At 33.4% G+C, this 16,446-nt stretch overlaps 1 protein-coding gene across 1 annotated transcript; it reads left to right on the top strand.

Annotated features, from left to right (window-relative positions):
* Positions 1-4,590: 4,590 nt before the first annotated feature.
* On the top strand, positions 4,591-5,283 carry LOC126887835 (acyl-coenzyme A thioesterase 13-like). The gene has a single exon (XM_050655710.1). The coding sequence runs from the start codon at positions 4,771-4,773 to the stop codon at positions 5,188-5,190; it is 420 nt and encodes a 139-aa protein (XP_050511667.1). The 5' UTR covers positions 4,591-4,770; the 3' UTR covers positions 5,191-5,283.
* Positions 5,284-16,446: the final 11,163 nt, after the last annotated feature.

Genomic DNA, 16,446 nt, shown 5'->3' with positions numbered 1-16,446 from the left:
GTCAAAAAATATGAATTTCACTCAAGAGTAAAGTACCATTACATTTCACAATATCGAAAATTGTTATTAAGAAAAGCTGTTTGGAATTAAAAGACTGTTTTAGTGTTCAATTACATCCTTTCTAATTAAAATATTGTGAATAATAAAGCTAGATCAGCATTTAATACGATGAAAATATTTCTCTGTAGTCGTGACATAAATCTTGATCTGAGAGTGCGTATGCTGCGGTGTTATATCTTCTCCACTTTATTATATGGAGTTGAGGGATGGACCATGAAGATGGGCAGCATTAAAAACATTAAAGCTTTTGAGATGTGGTGTTACCGTAGAATGCTCCGTGTATCTTGGGTGGACCACGTGACGAATGCCGAAATTTTACGTCGGATCGGAAAAGGATGTGAAGTTGTACTTACTGTTAAAAGAAGAAAGCTTGAATACTTTGGCCATGTTATGAGAGGTGACAAATACTCGCTGCTGAGACTGATCATCCAGGGTAAAATCAGGGGTAAGAGAAGTATCAGTAGGCGCAGAATATCTTGGTTAAGAAATCTGAGGGAATGGTTCGGCTGCATTTCCATCGACCTATTTAGGGCGGCCGCCAGTAAAATAAGAATAGCTGTGATGATTTCCAACCTCCGATAGGAGACGGACTTTAAGAAGAAGAAGAATAATAAAGGCACTTAACTCTTAAGAAAAATTCATATTTTTTACATACCTCGTATAAAATTAAAAAAGTTTGATGTCTGATGGTTGTATCTTATATTTTAGACCAGGGAGAGCATTTTATGAAAAATAACTTTTTTTGTAAAAGTGATAATAAAATAGTTATCATAATTGTAATAAAATGATGATGAGTAGGTATCCGTAATTTGAGAAAAACTTTAAATTTTTTTTCGATTAGAATGATGTAATTGTATATTTAGACATAGTTTCTAATTTCAAACAACTTTTCATAATAGCATTTTTTGATATGCTGGAATATAAAGGTAAGTATGTACTTTACTATTTAGCGAAATTCACATTTTTGACATAACTCGTATAAAATTAATAAAATTTGATATCTGATGGTTGAGTTGTAGGTTTTTGACTATTCAGAGCATTTAATTAAGAATAACTTTTTTTCGTAGAATTGATAATAAAAAAGTTTTCCATGTGGTTACTAGCTACGCAGACACACTGTATAAGAGCTTCTGTATAAGAATTTTCAAATTGCAATGCCATATTCGGATTCAGCATAATCAAAAACAAAATAGAAACATATTTGATCAAAGTAAAATGATGAATTTAACGATATTTTTAAAATTATTTATACAAAACAATTGTTATTGTTTAAACAATTAGCCTTTGGGGTTTTAGCCATTAAAACGCCACGCTTGGCTAGTGCGTGTTGGCGAGTTGGTTAGGATGTGGAAGGAGGAAATGGTGGAGATGGGAATGCTTTGGGTTTGGACATGGTTTCCCCGGTAAAGGGATGTTGGGGAAATCCATGAGCTCGCGTAGGGCAGGTGTAACATTAACACACAAAAAAGGTAGTGAACAAGATTCGCATAACTGAAAGGGCTATGGAGCGCCAGATGTTGGGTGTCTCCCTGAGGGACCGAATCCCAAACGAAGAAATACGTCGTAGAACAAAAACAGCGGACGCCGTCGAAAGAATCGCGTCGCTCAAGTGGAATTGGGCAGGACACGTCGCCAGATTGTCAGACAACCGATGGACAAAACGTATTGTCGAGTGGAGGCCACGAAAAGAAGCACTACGGAGCAGAGGACGACCACCAACCAGATGGGCTGACGATCTGAAACGTATTGTCGGCAACTGGATGCAAGCCGCACAAAACAGAGAAAGATGGAAAGAGCTGAGGGAGACCTATGTCCAGCAGTGGACGCGTACGGGTTGATGATGATGATGATGAAACAATTAGCGGCCAAATCTGCGAGTAGAACTTTTTACTTTAACATGTATATAAACTAACAAAAAGAGTTTTAGAAAAATATAAGCTTGTTTGAATTTTTCCAAAACAATGCGTGTTTTCGTTCAAATTGTACTCCCTATAACTCTTGTTAGACATTCTTCAGAGAGCACATATGTGATTCTCTCTGAACAACTAAAATTATGGCTGTCAGCCTCTATCCACAAACGAAAGATCATTGTGATATGGATGCCGTGGCGGCATCTGCTAAAGACCAACGAAAGTTTTACTTTTAAATTAACAATACCAAAAATTAAACTATATCAGAACTAATCTTCTGGTTACACCATTCGTGGCTTCCAAAATTTGCAAGAAGCCAATTTTTTTAGAAGGCACGAATGGTGTAACCAGAAGATTAGTTTTGATAAAGTTTTATTTTTGGTATTGTTAATAAAAGTAAAACTTCGTTTGTGGATCGAGGCTGACAGCCATAATTTTAGTTGTTCAGAGAGAATCACATATGTGCTCTCTGAAGAGACTCTAAGGCACATCAAAGAAACATGAAACGTAAATTACGTTTCATGGAAATAAAGCACTGCTAAACAAATATAATTCCGGCCATTTATGAAACTCTCCGAAAATAAAAATGTGTCATGAGCATGAATCACACTCGTTTCATTGGTAGGCGGACTTTGAGATTTGTTTAGCAGTGTTTTATTTTCATGAAACATGTTTTACGTTTCATGTTTTTCGTTTCATGTTTCTTTGGTGTGCGGCTTGCCTTACAAGAGTTGAAACTAGTTAGAGCATATTTGGCGCTCTCTGAATACTAACTAAAGTAAAACTGCTCTTGTTTCGATTCACAACGAAATGATTATTTATTATACATATTTTTTTAAAAATTCAATTGCTAAGCAGATTGTTTAATTTAAATTGTAAGGGCTGATATATTATTATTATATCGAAGTCAAAGACGCAGATCTACTATTGACCAAATATTCACAATAAAACAGATAATGGAAAAATGATGGGAGTTTGATAATAAGGTTCATCAGTTGTTCATAGATTTTAAACAAGCATTTGATAGAGAGACCTATAGCAGGGCTAAACTGTGGACAGCGATACAGGAACTTGGCTTTCCAAAAATAACTATGTAATCAGTTTGATACGGATGTGTATGGAACGGTTACGATGTAAGGTGAGAGTTTGACAACAATACTCGGAGACATTTGAAATAAACAATGGATTAAAACACGGTAATGCACTTTGACCACAACTCTTCAACGTAGCTCTAGAACATATAATCAGGAGTGCAAGAATCGATAAACAGACTCATCATTCTCTTTGCCTTTTCCCTAATTGCATTTCTCCACACAATTCTATCTTGGGTCATATCAATGTTAATCCCCTTTACCAACATGTCCTGCCTTATCGTCTTCCCCCAGGTCTTCTTTGGTCTTCCTCTCCTACTCCTTCCAGGAATCTGCACTTCAGCTACTCTTCGTATTGGATGATTAAAGTCTCGACGTTGAACATGACCAAACCATCTTAACCTATGCTCTCTCATTTTGGCATCAATTGGTGCCACACCTAGACTTCCCCTAATATACTCATTTCTAATTTTATCCTTCTTTGTCACTCCACTCATCCATCTAAGCATTCTCATTTCCGCCACATGCATTCGTTGTTCCTCTTTCTTTTTCAGTGCCCAACATTCAGTTCTGTACATCATAGCCGGTCTTATGGATGTTTTATAGAATTTTCCCTTCAGCTTCATTGGAATTTTTCTGTCACACAACACACCACTCGCTTCTTTCCACTTATTCATTCATCCAGCCCTACTTCTACTGCATGCATCTCCATCTATTTCCCCATTACTCTGTAATACCGATCCTGGGTACATACTTAAAACTATTGCTTTTCACAATCATTTCACCATCCAAAGATACCATTTTATTTGTAGTAACTCCATCTTTAAATGAACATTCCAAATACTCTGTTTTTGTCCTACTAAGTTTTAAACCTTTTTCCTCCAGAGCTTGTCTCCACTGTTCCAGTTTTTGTTCTAAGTCTCGTTCACTATTTCCTATTAATACTACACCATCAGCCTACATTAGGCACCATGGAATGCTACCCTGTAGTTTCGCTGTTATCTGGTCCAAAACTAATGAGAATAAATAAGGACTAAGCACCGAGGCTTGGTGCAGTCCTACTTTCACCTGAAATTTATCAGTCTCTCCCACACCTCTCCTAACACTAGTCATTACTCCCTCATACATATCTCTCACAATCTTTACATATTCGTCAGGGACTCCTTTCTTATTGAGTGCCCATCACAGAATCTCTTGAAGAACTCTATCATATGCTTTCTCAAGATCAATGAATACCATATGAGCGTTGGTCTCTTTATTCCTGTATTTTTCCATCAGCTACCTTACAATGGCTTTTAGGTTTTACTATTTAAGTTATTTAAGGTTCTTTTAGGTTTTACTATCGACTCTTATCGTGCCTAAAATATTAGCAGATTTCTATGTATACTGGCTTTTGTGTTGTGTAAGTTAGGTCCTGTTTTACACGCTTACCTAAAACCTAAAACTTCTATTTTACAATTGCAGTGGCAACACCGCATAGAATGTTAGTTTTAATTTTTAATTACTAATTCCTACTGTCAGTGTCAGTTGTCAGTGTTCCTACCTAACCTAATTCTGCATGCAAAGATTTTTTATAGTCAATTTTAATTTTACTTCCTAAGTAGTTTAAGTTTTAATTAAGATAAAAACAGTGAGTTTTTAAGTTTGCATTTTTCATCAAGTAAACCTACCTAGTATACCTGTGATTGTTTAAAATATTAAATCTAAAAATGTGCAAGTTTGAAGTAAAACATCTCATGTCTATGTTAAAAGATACAAAAGCCTTTGAGCAATGTTTGAAGACCTTGAATATCGTATCCATGGAACATGGCAAGTGCATCGCAGAAATGAAAGTCCTAGAGGAACACACGAATCCCTTGGGAACATTACATGGGGGACTCTCAGCTACTCTAGTGGATAGTGTTTCTAGTTATGGTCTATTTACACATGAGAAAGGGGCCGTTAAAAGCGTTTCTGTTAACATAAATGTGTCCTACATGGGTGGTGCAAAATTGGGTGAGGAGATAGTCATTGAATCCAATACTCTCAGAGTAGGGAAAACTCTTGCTTTCTGTGAAGTTCTGATAAAAAATAAGGCAAATGGAAACGTTTTAGTAAAAGGTGAACATACCAAGTACTTAATGAGGTAAATTATTGATTGTATGTGTAGAAAAATTTGTAGATATGTTTTTGTTATTAATTTATTTAAGTACTCAATTGTTACATTAAAGTGTTAAAATACTTCCTAGCTTATTATTTAAACTTCCTTATCATGCTAAACGTTAACAGCAAACGTAGATAATATTACAGTGGAACCTCGTTAACTCAGATTAATCGGGACCGCAGCCGATCTGGGTTAGCCGGAGAATATTGTAAAAATTAATAAAATACCGTATATAGTAGAACCCGATTATCCAAGCTGCGGTTTATTCGTGCTATGACTTTATATTACTCAAATTGCATTTTTGAAGTTTTATCAAAGTAGCGTCACCGTAAATCACTCGACTTAAACCCTATAAGCCGAGAAGGAGACTCATAATGCAAGATATATTTTTTCTGTTATCTTTTTATGGTAGGTACATATGCATGTATATATGTACATATGTATTATATATGAGAAATAAATGTTTGGATCCGTGCATTTCAATTATCCGTGCCAACGTCCGGTCCCGAGGAGCACAGATAATCGGGGTTCTATTGTACTTACAGATAAACTCCGTTACAATTGAAATAACATGAAATATATATGCACAGTACACATCTAAATTAAGTATTAATTACGCCTTTATCAATTCTACCTAATGCTTCTAGTTTCTTTTCCATTGTCATTACAACATTTTTACATTTTGTTGCCATTACGTAGACAAAAAACATGCAAACACAAAATCTGAATAGATTTACAAACAATTACAGAACAGAAGCAAACAATACGACTGTACTACACACAATCCTGTCTCAATCGCAACGATGTTATCTTATTTAATAACAGTAAAGACTAAGACCATTGTTTAAAAAATAATTTTTTACATAGGTACTCTTTTAGTCTTTTTTAAACAATGCTAAGACAGTTTGAAATAAATAAAGGTTACTACAGGTGCCTGTTGTTTCAGATAACACGACAATTAACGTTGTGTGCCATGAGTTATTTTTACTATCGTATATGTAGTTCAAATAACACAAATACCCATTATCTCTCAAATATTATATTACATACATTTTTATTGTTGAAATGTTTGTCTGATAAAAATCGGCCCGGGTTAGCCGGACTTCCGGGTTATCGGGGTTCCACTGTACTTAATTATTATATATTGCAAGTTATATTTGTTTGACATTTCCTTATCATTTTCATAATTAAATATCTCATGATTTAATGTGTAAAATGCAGTGTATTTTGAGGTCACTACTGACGTGTATGTTTCAGGACATAGGCTGACATGCGGTATATCATACCGTCTTACCGGTGGCTATTCTCATTTGTTTTCAATATGAATTTGTCTTATATCACTGTATTTGTTTTCTACATCAAATGCAGAATGATTCTTCATACTGCTGTAGAAAAGGGTTGGCAAAAACCAAGGTTTTACCAAAAAACCAGGTTTTTGGTTTAAACCAGGTTTATTTGGTTTAAACCAGGTTTATTTGATACAAAGTATAATAAGTCTAAATACTTTAAAAATGAATAAATTATTTTATAAAATAATAGTAATAAATAATGAAAACAGGATTAAGACAACTTTTAGTTTTATTTACACACACAAAAAATTAATATAACAAAAAAAAACGCCTTAAAACGTAATAATATTCAAAATAACTAAGTTCGAAAGTAAAGAAATAGAATTTATTTATCTTAATTTTCTTTATTTGTGGCAGCTGTAGTAAAAACTTTAAATAAAAACACCAGTTTGGAGGCTAAATAGAAAAATAAAAAAAACCAGATTTAAGCCAACTGGTTTTTTTAAGAAAAAAACCAGTTGGTTTACACCAAGGTTTTAACCATGTTGGTTTAAACCTGCCAACCCTGCTGCAGAATAAAATCATCATCATCATTGGCTCTACAATCTATGGTGGGTCTTGGCCTGTTCCAGAATCAGCTTCCATTCCTTTCAATCCTTTGCCTTGATTTTCCAATTTCGCACTCCTAACACTCGCAAGTCATCTTCCACCTGGTGACCTAATCCTTAAATCATGCTCTGGGCCTGCCTCTTCTTCTCACTCTATCCAATCTCTGGCTATAAATGTGTTTCGACAGCTCCACCCCATTCATTCTCTCTAAGGGGCCTAACCACTGCAGCCTGTTTATTTTGATAGATCTACCAATAGGTACTAGGCTCACTATAAAGGTGGTAAAGCTCAAAATTACAGCATCTACGTTATAACCCGTTTTCCTGCACGCCTTTATAGATATGTCTGTATATCAATATTTTGTTCTTTTGTGACTCTGTTTGATGTTAGAGCTTTCTTTAATCCTTAGTACTCTCTATTTGCTAGATATATAAGTCTGTTAATTTTTGCACTTACTGTACTACATGATTTGTGTGAACCTAGATATACAAACTCTCTTACTGCTTTGAAAGTATATGTTCCAACCGGTAGATCTTCGGGTTCTGCTACTTGATTATTATTTGTGACCTTCATATACTTAGTTTTATTAGTGTTAACTTGTAGTAGCTCCACTCTTTTTGCTGCTGCTTCCAATGCTGTGAACAATTAAACCATGTCTGTGTTTCTTCTTGCTGTGATATCAATGTCATCTGAATATGCTAGTATTTGTACACTCCTATTAATAGTGGCCCCTCTTGTTGTTATTCCAGATTTTCTAATAGTTTTGTCTAGGACAATATTGAATAGAAGGCACAATAATAGGCTATCTTCCTGTTGAATTCCTGTTTGTGTCTGAAAAGTTCTTGATATTCCATTCTGCACTTTAACCTTACACTCTACTGTTGAGAGGGTTGCTTTCACCAATTTCACTAAATGTATGATATTAAATTCTACCATGGTTTTATATAATATCTTTCTGTCTACACTGTCATAGGCATATCTAAAATCCTCAAAAAAGTGGTATCAATTCCATACTCATATGTTTTTCCAAAGCTTGTCTTAGAAGGAATATTTGATGGATAAGTAGTCTTTTATTTGTGAAACACACACTGGTATTTGTCTATTATGCTTCCGCAGTAGATTAAAATACTGCTCCAAATAAAACAAACTTTATTTTTTTCAAGAAAATTATCAACTCATGCATAATTTAAAAAAATGTGGAGGTTCTTACAAAATCCTTTATAAACTGAATTATAAAAAAACTTTCGTATTGGTAACCCAAAAATAGTAAAATAGTGCTTTCCACTTGAAGGTAGAACTGCTTTTAACTATAGAAACGTAAACAGTGACATGCAGTATGTGATACAGTAAGAAAACTTTACATCAACTTAGCTCAAAGACTAAACCATACTAAAACTGCTGTAGTTGGGAGTAAGGGAAGGAACAAACACACATAGTGTTCTAAAAATCTTTTATAAACCATGCAAACTTATTATTGTATACTAATTTTATTGCTAATTCAGTTGAACAGAAGGGTCAGGTTGGACACTATCTACACATACTTCTCTAAAGCCTTTGATAGAGTTAACCATGATCTGCTTATTGCTAGATTACAAGGCTATGGATTTGGAGATAAAATACTTGAGTGGATAGGTAGTTATATATCTGGTAGATTTCAGTATGTAAAATATGGAAATTGTTTATCTCAGCGAGTATCAGTAACCTCAGGGGTCTCATATTGGGCCTCTCTTATTTAATATATTTGTTAATGATATATCCTGTCATTAAAAGTAGTAAATTTCTAATATTTGCTCACAACCTTAAAATATTTAATAGTTAATAACCTAGTTGATGCCTCTTTGTTACAGAATGATATTAAAAGCTTAGCTAGTTGGTGTGAGGTAAATATGCTATACTTAAATATAAAAAATGTTGTAAAATTACTTTTGGAAGATCAAGAGTTTGTAAATTATGATTATTGTATAAATAATGTACCTTGAGAGGCACGTAGAAATATTAAAGATTTGGGTATAAATTTTGATTCTAAATTAACTTTTAAATATCATATTAATGAAACTTCAACTAAAGCTTTAAAAATGTTGGGATTTATTCTTAGAAACTGTAATCAGTTTTCAGTACAAACTTTAAAAATGTTATAGTTTAGTTTGATCAGTTTTGGAGTAGGGTTCTCTCATTTGGTATTCATATAATAGTGACATCTACTTTACGTTAACTCCACATGCTGTCTGTCAAATTCTATTAAATGAAGAATTTGACAGACAGCCTGTGGAGTTAACGGAGACAGTAACAGCAATGGTTACCAGAATAACAAACGAGGAAGTGGCGCTTTAAAAAATAAAGAAAGGAAAAGCAGTCGGACCAGATGACATTCCTGGGGAAATATGGAGAGCATTAGCATTGGGAGAGATAGGAATAAGTTGGCTAGCAGGTCTATTTAATAGAATTATGGAGGTTGGACAAATGCCAGATGAATGGAGAAGTAGTATATTAGTACCTGTGTATAAAAACAAGGGAGACATACAACAATGTACAAACTATAGGGCTATAAAACTACTTAACCACACCATGAAAATATGGGAAAACCGAAATAGCCGATAATCAATTTGGCTTTATGCAGGGCAGATCAACAACAGATGCAATTTTCATTGTAAGGCAACTGATGGAAAAATACAGGAATAAAGAGACCAACGCTCATATGGTATTCATTGATCTTGCGAAAGCATATGATAGAGTTCCTCGAGAGATTCTGTGGTGAACACTCAATAAGAAAGGAGTCCCTGGCGACTATGTAAAGATTGTGGGAGATATGTCTGAGGGAGTAACGACTAGTGTTAGGACAGGTGTGGGAGAGACTGATAAATTTCAGGTGCAAGTAGGAATGCACCAAGGCTCAGTGCTTAGTCCTTATTTATTCTCTTTGTGTAGTGTTAATAGGAAATAGTGAAAGAGACTTAGAACAAAAACTGGAACAGTGGAGACAAGCTCTGGAGGAAAAGGTTTAAAACTTAGTAGGACAAAAACAGAATATTTGGAATGTTCATTTAAAGATGGAGTTACTACAAATAAAATGGTATCTTTGGATGGTGAAATGATTGTGAAAAGCAATAGTTTTAAGTACCTAGGATCGGTATTACAGAGTAATGGAGAAATAGATGGAGATGCATGCAGTAGAATTAGGGCTGATTGGATGAAGTGGAAAGAAGCGAGTGGTGTGTTGTGTGACAGAAAAATTCCAATGAAGCTGAAGGGGAAAATTCTATAAAACAGCCATAAGACCGGCTATGATGTACGGAACTGAATGTTGGGCAGTGAAAAAGAAAGAGGAACAACGAATGCATGTGGTGGAAATGAGAATGCTTAGTTGGATGAGTGGAGTGACAAAGAAGGATAAAATTAGAAATGAGTATATTGATGCCAAAATGAGAGAGCATAGGTTAAGATGGTTTGGTCATGTTCAATGTCGAGACGTTAATCACAAAATATGAAGAATAGATGAAGTGCAGATTCCTGGAAGGAGTAGGAGAGGAAGACCAAAGAAGACCTGGGGGGAGACGATAAGGCAGGACATGTTGGTAAAGGGGATTAACATTGATATGACCCAAAATATAATTGTGTGGAGAAATGCAATTAGGGAAGCCGACCCCGCATATAATAGGGATAAGGCAAATAGAATGATGATGATAATAGTGACATCTACAGTATCGAGAGAGTTCAAAATAAATTATTGAGGGTATGTGCTTACAAAATTGGTTTTATTAGACAGCAATACACATACTTATTATGATGATATGCTGTCAATACTTAATATTTCGTCACTACATCATAGAAGGTTTGAAGCCGATTTATGTTTCTTTTTTAAGAATATAAATGGATACGTTCATGTTCAAGATCCAGCGTTACTAAGTTTAATAAGTTTTAATGTAATACTAGAACAACTCATAACACTGAGATTTTCAACATTCCATTCCACACTAAAAAAATTATGGTCAAAATGAACCAATTATAAAATTTTTACAAACTGCCAATGAGCACAGCAATAGTTTAGAGCTATTTGGAATATCTACAACATTTAAAAAATCAGTTGAGATTTTGAGCATTACTTAACAACTTAAGCCACTAATTTAATTGAATTTTGTTTAATTTTGGTTTATTTTTTTTTGCAACCTATGCTTTGTAAAAGTTGACGTTATATTTTGTAAAAATGGTATATCCGTAAAATAAATAAATAACTTATATCCCTGTATTCCCAATGAGCTAAGTGAATTATTGATAGGAAAGTTGAAATCTTCAAAATCATGTGGATTTGAAGAAATACCTCAATTTTTATTAAAAAGAGTAATTCCAATCACAATATCACCTTAAGGGGCCATCCTAGTGTAAAAGTACGAAGTTCATATACTTTTTTTGGGAATTTATAAAATAAAACGTACTGTACCAATTGTTTTAAAAATTTGCATTAGCATTTATTATAAAAAGAAGTACATGTAAAACAATTTTCATAAAAAAATATTGAAAAATAAACGATTTATGCGCCATCTACTGGCACCGTAACAATAAAAATATAGCTCCACTGCAGCAGTGATTGGGACTAATAGAGATCCTGAAACAAAAAATTTCGAAGTGATTTTTGAAATATAAGTTATTTCCTATATAGTCCTGTCGCCAGGGGGGGTACAACGGCCTCCTTAATTCAGATGGACTTACCCAAGTTTTTTTTTATATATTTTGACCCGCAGAATACGAATTTTTTGGGTAACAGTTGATCCGGATGTCGATAAGATTGTTATAGACAAAGAACTTGAGGAATTACATAACAGCGATTTCTCGCAAAACAAAATATCTTTTTGTATTTTTTGGGTCATTTTAAGCAAAAAATATTCCTACAAGTTTTTTCGTAGAATGCATAGTTTTCGAGATAACCGCGGTTGAACTTTCAAAAAATCGAAAAATTGTAATTTTTGAACCCGAATAACTTTTGATTAAAAAATAAAGTAGCAATTCTGCTTACCGCATTTGAAAGTTTAAGTCAAATTATATCGGTTTTGATTATTTGCATTGCTAAAAATTTATTATTTTATTGTTAAACAAAGTTATAAACACCTAGTATGTGAGTGATGTTTTCAATGATTTCTCATTTAAAATCGAACGAGTAGGTAGAGTAGCTACAAGTGCAAGCGAGGCAATTTCTACGTAGCATGCGTTAAAACGCATGTATTAGGTGCGGGAAACACTATGTGTTTATAGATTTGTTTAACAATAAAAAAATTAATTTTTAGCAATGCAAATAATCAAAACCGATATAATTTGACTTAAACTTTCAAATGCGGTAAACAGAATTGCTACTTTATTTTTTAATCAAAAGTTATTCGGGTTCAAAAATTGCAATTTTTCGATTTTTTTAAAGTTCAACCGCGGTTATCTCGAAAACTAACGAAAAAACTTGTAGGAATATTTTTTGCTTAAAATGACCCAAAAAATACAAAAAGATGTTTTGTTTTGCGAGAAATCGCTGTTATGTAATTCCTCAAGTTCTTTGTCTATAACAATATTATCGACATCCGGATCAACTGTTACCCAAAAAATTCGTATTCTACGGGTCAAAATATATACAAAAAACTTAAGTAAGTCCATCTGAATTAAGGAGGCCGTTGTACCCCCCCTGGCGACAGGACTAATACCATCAACTAGGATTTTTGAAAAATTTGGGAAAATGACGAAGTGTTGAATTTTTTTTTAAAATTAGCTAAAACATTTTCAGTTTAAAAAACCGCCAAATTGACATTTTTTATCCGATCAAAAAACACGTAGTTGATGGTATAGAAAATATCTTATATTTCAATAATAACTTTGAAATTTTATGTTTCGGGATGTCTGTTAGTCCCTATCACTGCAGCAGAGGAGCTACGTTTTTATTTTCATGGTGCCAGTAGATGGCGCATAAGTCGTTCAATTTTCAATATTTTTTTACAAAAATTGTTTAACATGTATTTCTTTTTATAATAAATGCTCATGCACATTTTCAAAACAATTGGTTCAGTACTTTTTATTTCAGAAATTCCCAAAAAAGTATATGAATTTCGTAATTTTACACTAGGATAGCCCCTTAAACATACTGAAAATAATAAAATAATTGAATACTGTTATCTTAACAGAATAAACTCTTATTTATTGGACAACATACCACCTCGACACCTTCAGGTATAAGAGGAACATTGATTTTATGTATGTATGTAATTGAGAATAGTATTAGTCAATATCAGCATGTCTTTCAGGTAGGTATAAGTATACAAATAACACAATTCATTTGTTTTATGAGACTTTAATCAACTGTATTGATGCTGATGGATGAATGCCCTGTCAGGACTTTTGTACTCTAGCTCAGTAGGGCGCCTTTGACTGTGTCGATCATAACTTACTCATTAATAAATTAGCAAACATTGGAATAAAAGATCACCCACTAAACGGAATATAATCCTACCTACATATCAGAATGTTATATGTCTCCTTATAACTTTCCAACGTGTGTGCTTACATAAATTTTATGACAATTTAACAAAATATTGTACGCCACTGTTATTGTAAATTTAGTTGCTGCCTGACACCTTTCTACTCCTGGAATGTTCTATTAGGTATGATGTGGCAGTTAAATTTGGTCGGTAGGATACTGAATTTTAACAATTCTGTTATTTGCTAAAATTTACCTTTATGCAATGTACTAATTGAAGAGTAACATGGTTTTCTTTCAGGTAGATCAGGTAGATTCCTTCGACAAATATTTTACTTTTCGCACAATACATACACTGCATTTAGTTTTCAGTTAGATTTACGGACTTAAAATGGCAACACTGCCGGCTTCCCACTTACTGTAATTAAATAAGCTATGATTTATTATTATAATTTATAGCCTTTTAAACATTAAGAGAGTGTAGGCGGCATAGAGACATAGAGCAGGTATCATGCAATTTCATCTGCAAAATAGAGGTGACTATTTCGTTTAGTTTTTGAATATTCTTGGAAAATCGTTACTTGTTAATTATTCATAATTTAATTTTATTATTTATTTAAGTATATAGGTAGGTACATTTATAAATTTAATTAATTAATTAATTAAATTATTTGGATTATTTTAATCTATGTGTTCAGTGATTACTTACCATTTGCTGGAATTTTAACAATCGTATTAGCAACGAATGTGTAATCTGATAGAAAAATACAGCCCTGTAATGTTTTAGCATAGGATTTTGAGTTCCAACTAAGTAGGTGCATAGACCTGACAGCGACTACGGACTACCAACGCCCGCACTGCGACCGCAACATCCCTCGTCAACAAGCCTGCTTATAAACGTGACCATCTGTTTCATATAAAAGCTTCTTCTAGGAGCTATATATATTCTTTGGTATTAGCAGGTTACCTACTCATTGTAAATAATAATTAGTCATTTCAGAACATAAAGTTAAACACTTCCATAATATAATACAGTTAAAATTATTAAACGATGAATTTTACGCAAGAGAGATTAAACTTTTTTCTACTTTTAAGGACAAAATCATTAACGGAACCAAATTCAAAATTATTCTGTACATTATATTTAAAGCATTATTTGGTTAAAACATCTCATTTTTGGTGGTAAAAAAATATAATAATTTGTCTGGACTAAATGTGGTATCCGCTTGAATCTGACGATGGACGATTACGCACCGATACTATACGCTCTGAGCTTCGCTGGTGTCGCTCCTAGCGGATTACTAATGCAACTTTCACCGGTAATTTTTAAATTTATCATTTAATTGTTATCGCTTAATATTTACAACGCAAAAAAGTAATTAAATTGTAATCGATTTTTTTAAGATTTTGCTAATAGACAAGGCGAAAACGGCGGGTTCGAAGGGAAAAATATTCCCATGAGATTTTTTTGCATAATCACATTCGTGAGACATCCCAGAATAAGGTTCAAGAAGTCGCCCACGTGAAAAGTGGGCCAATTTTTTTTAATCAAATTGCAAGAATCAATATTTTTGACCCGAACAATTTTTTCTTTAATTTTTTGGACCATTCTGAACAAAAAAGATCTCTTATAATTTTTCTCTAAAGTTGATCGTTTTCGACTTATAAGCAATTTAAAATTGAAAAAAACGAAAAATGACGATTTTCAAGGCTTAATAACTCGGTTAAAAGTTATTATTATGAAAGTCAATATATGACTAAATCAAAGTTTAAAGCCCCCCCTACAAGATCCTGAAGAAATTTTTGTCATTATTTTATTACTAAGCTGTTATTTTTAAATAAAAATAATAAGCGCCATGCATGTGTGCGGCCACTGTAAATGCTGAGTGCGAGAGAGAAGCCATTCCAGCAGTCCAATTGTGCATCTTGCTCGCACTCACATTTACAACCGCGTCAATACGATCTAACCGCTCATTGTTGTTAATTAAAAATAACAGCTTAGTAGTAAATTAATGACACAGATTTCTTCAGGATCATGTAGCGGAGACTTTAAACTTTGATTTAGTCGCTTTCTGACTTTCATAATAATAATTTTTAACCGAGTTATTAAGTCTTAAAAATGGCCATTTTCGCGTTTTTCAAATTTTAAATTGCTTATAACTCGAAAAAGGTCAACTTTAGAGAAAAATTATAAGAGACCTTCTTTGTCCAGAATGGCCCAAAAAACCTAAAAAAAATTAGTGCGGGCCAAAAATATCCATTTTTGCAATTTAATTAAAAAAAAATTGTTAAAAAAAAAATTGGCCCACTTTTCACGTGGGCGACTTCTTGAACCTTATTCTGGGACGTCTCACGAATGTGATTATGCAAAAATATCTCATGGGAATATTTTTCCCAACGAACCCGCCGTTTCCGCCTTGTCTATAATCATTTTGACGTTCTATTGATGAAATATTAATTTCTTACTTCGGATACTTTCACAATTATCGTGTAGATGGCGCTAAGATTAATAGATTAATTTATAATTACATATTACAGAACATTAAAAAAACTTAAATTCAGTATTTAAAACGTTAGTATATTTAAGGTAAAAATATATACCACAGCTTTGACCAACTAATATTTTTTATAATTAATGTTTTTAATTTTAATTTTAAATTAATCACTTTGACATTTATGTCAAATTTCCAGTAAACGTTTACAGACTTGTCACTACTGGCGCTCGCGAATTTTTAAATATCCCCTCTATGTACGAACTCACAGCGTATAGTGGAGTAATATGCAATGTTGCCGATTTTATCGCTTCCTTCACTGTGGTATATCTAATTAAACAGTAAACCACTGTATCTAATGCTTTTGAAACAAGACTACAGGGGGCTTTCCCTGGCTTTTCGGGCGA

The sequence above is a fragment of the Diabrotica virgifera genome, chromosome 7 (assembly GCF_917563875.1).
Source record: "Diabrotica virgifera virgifera chromosome 7, PGI_DIABVI_V3a".
Taxonomy (NCBI): domain Eukaryota; kingdom Metazoa; phylum Arthropoda; class Insecta; order Coleoptera; family Chrysomelidae; genus Diabrotica; species Diabrotica virgifera.
The sequence above is the reverse complement of the archived record's forward strand: the minus strand, read 5'-3'. Positions and strand labels throughout refer to the sequence as shown.

Bases quoted from the DNA above. Each gene is read 5' to 3' on its own strand.
- LOC126887835 (XM_050655710.1), top strand. From the start codon at position 4,771: ATGTGCAAGTTTGAAGTAAAACATCTCATGTCTATGTTAAAAGATACA.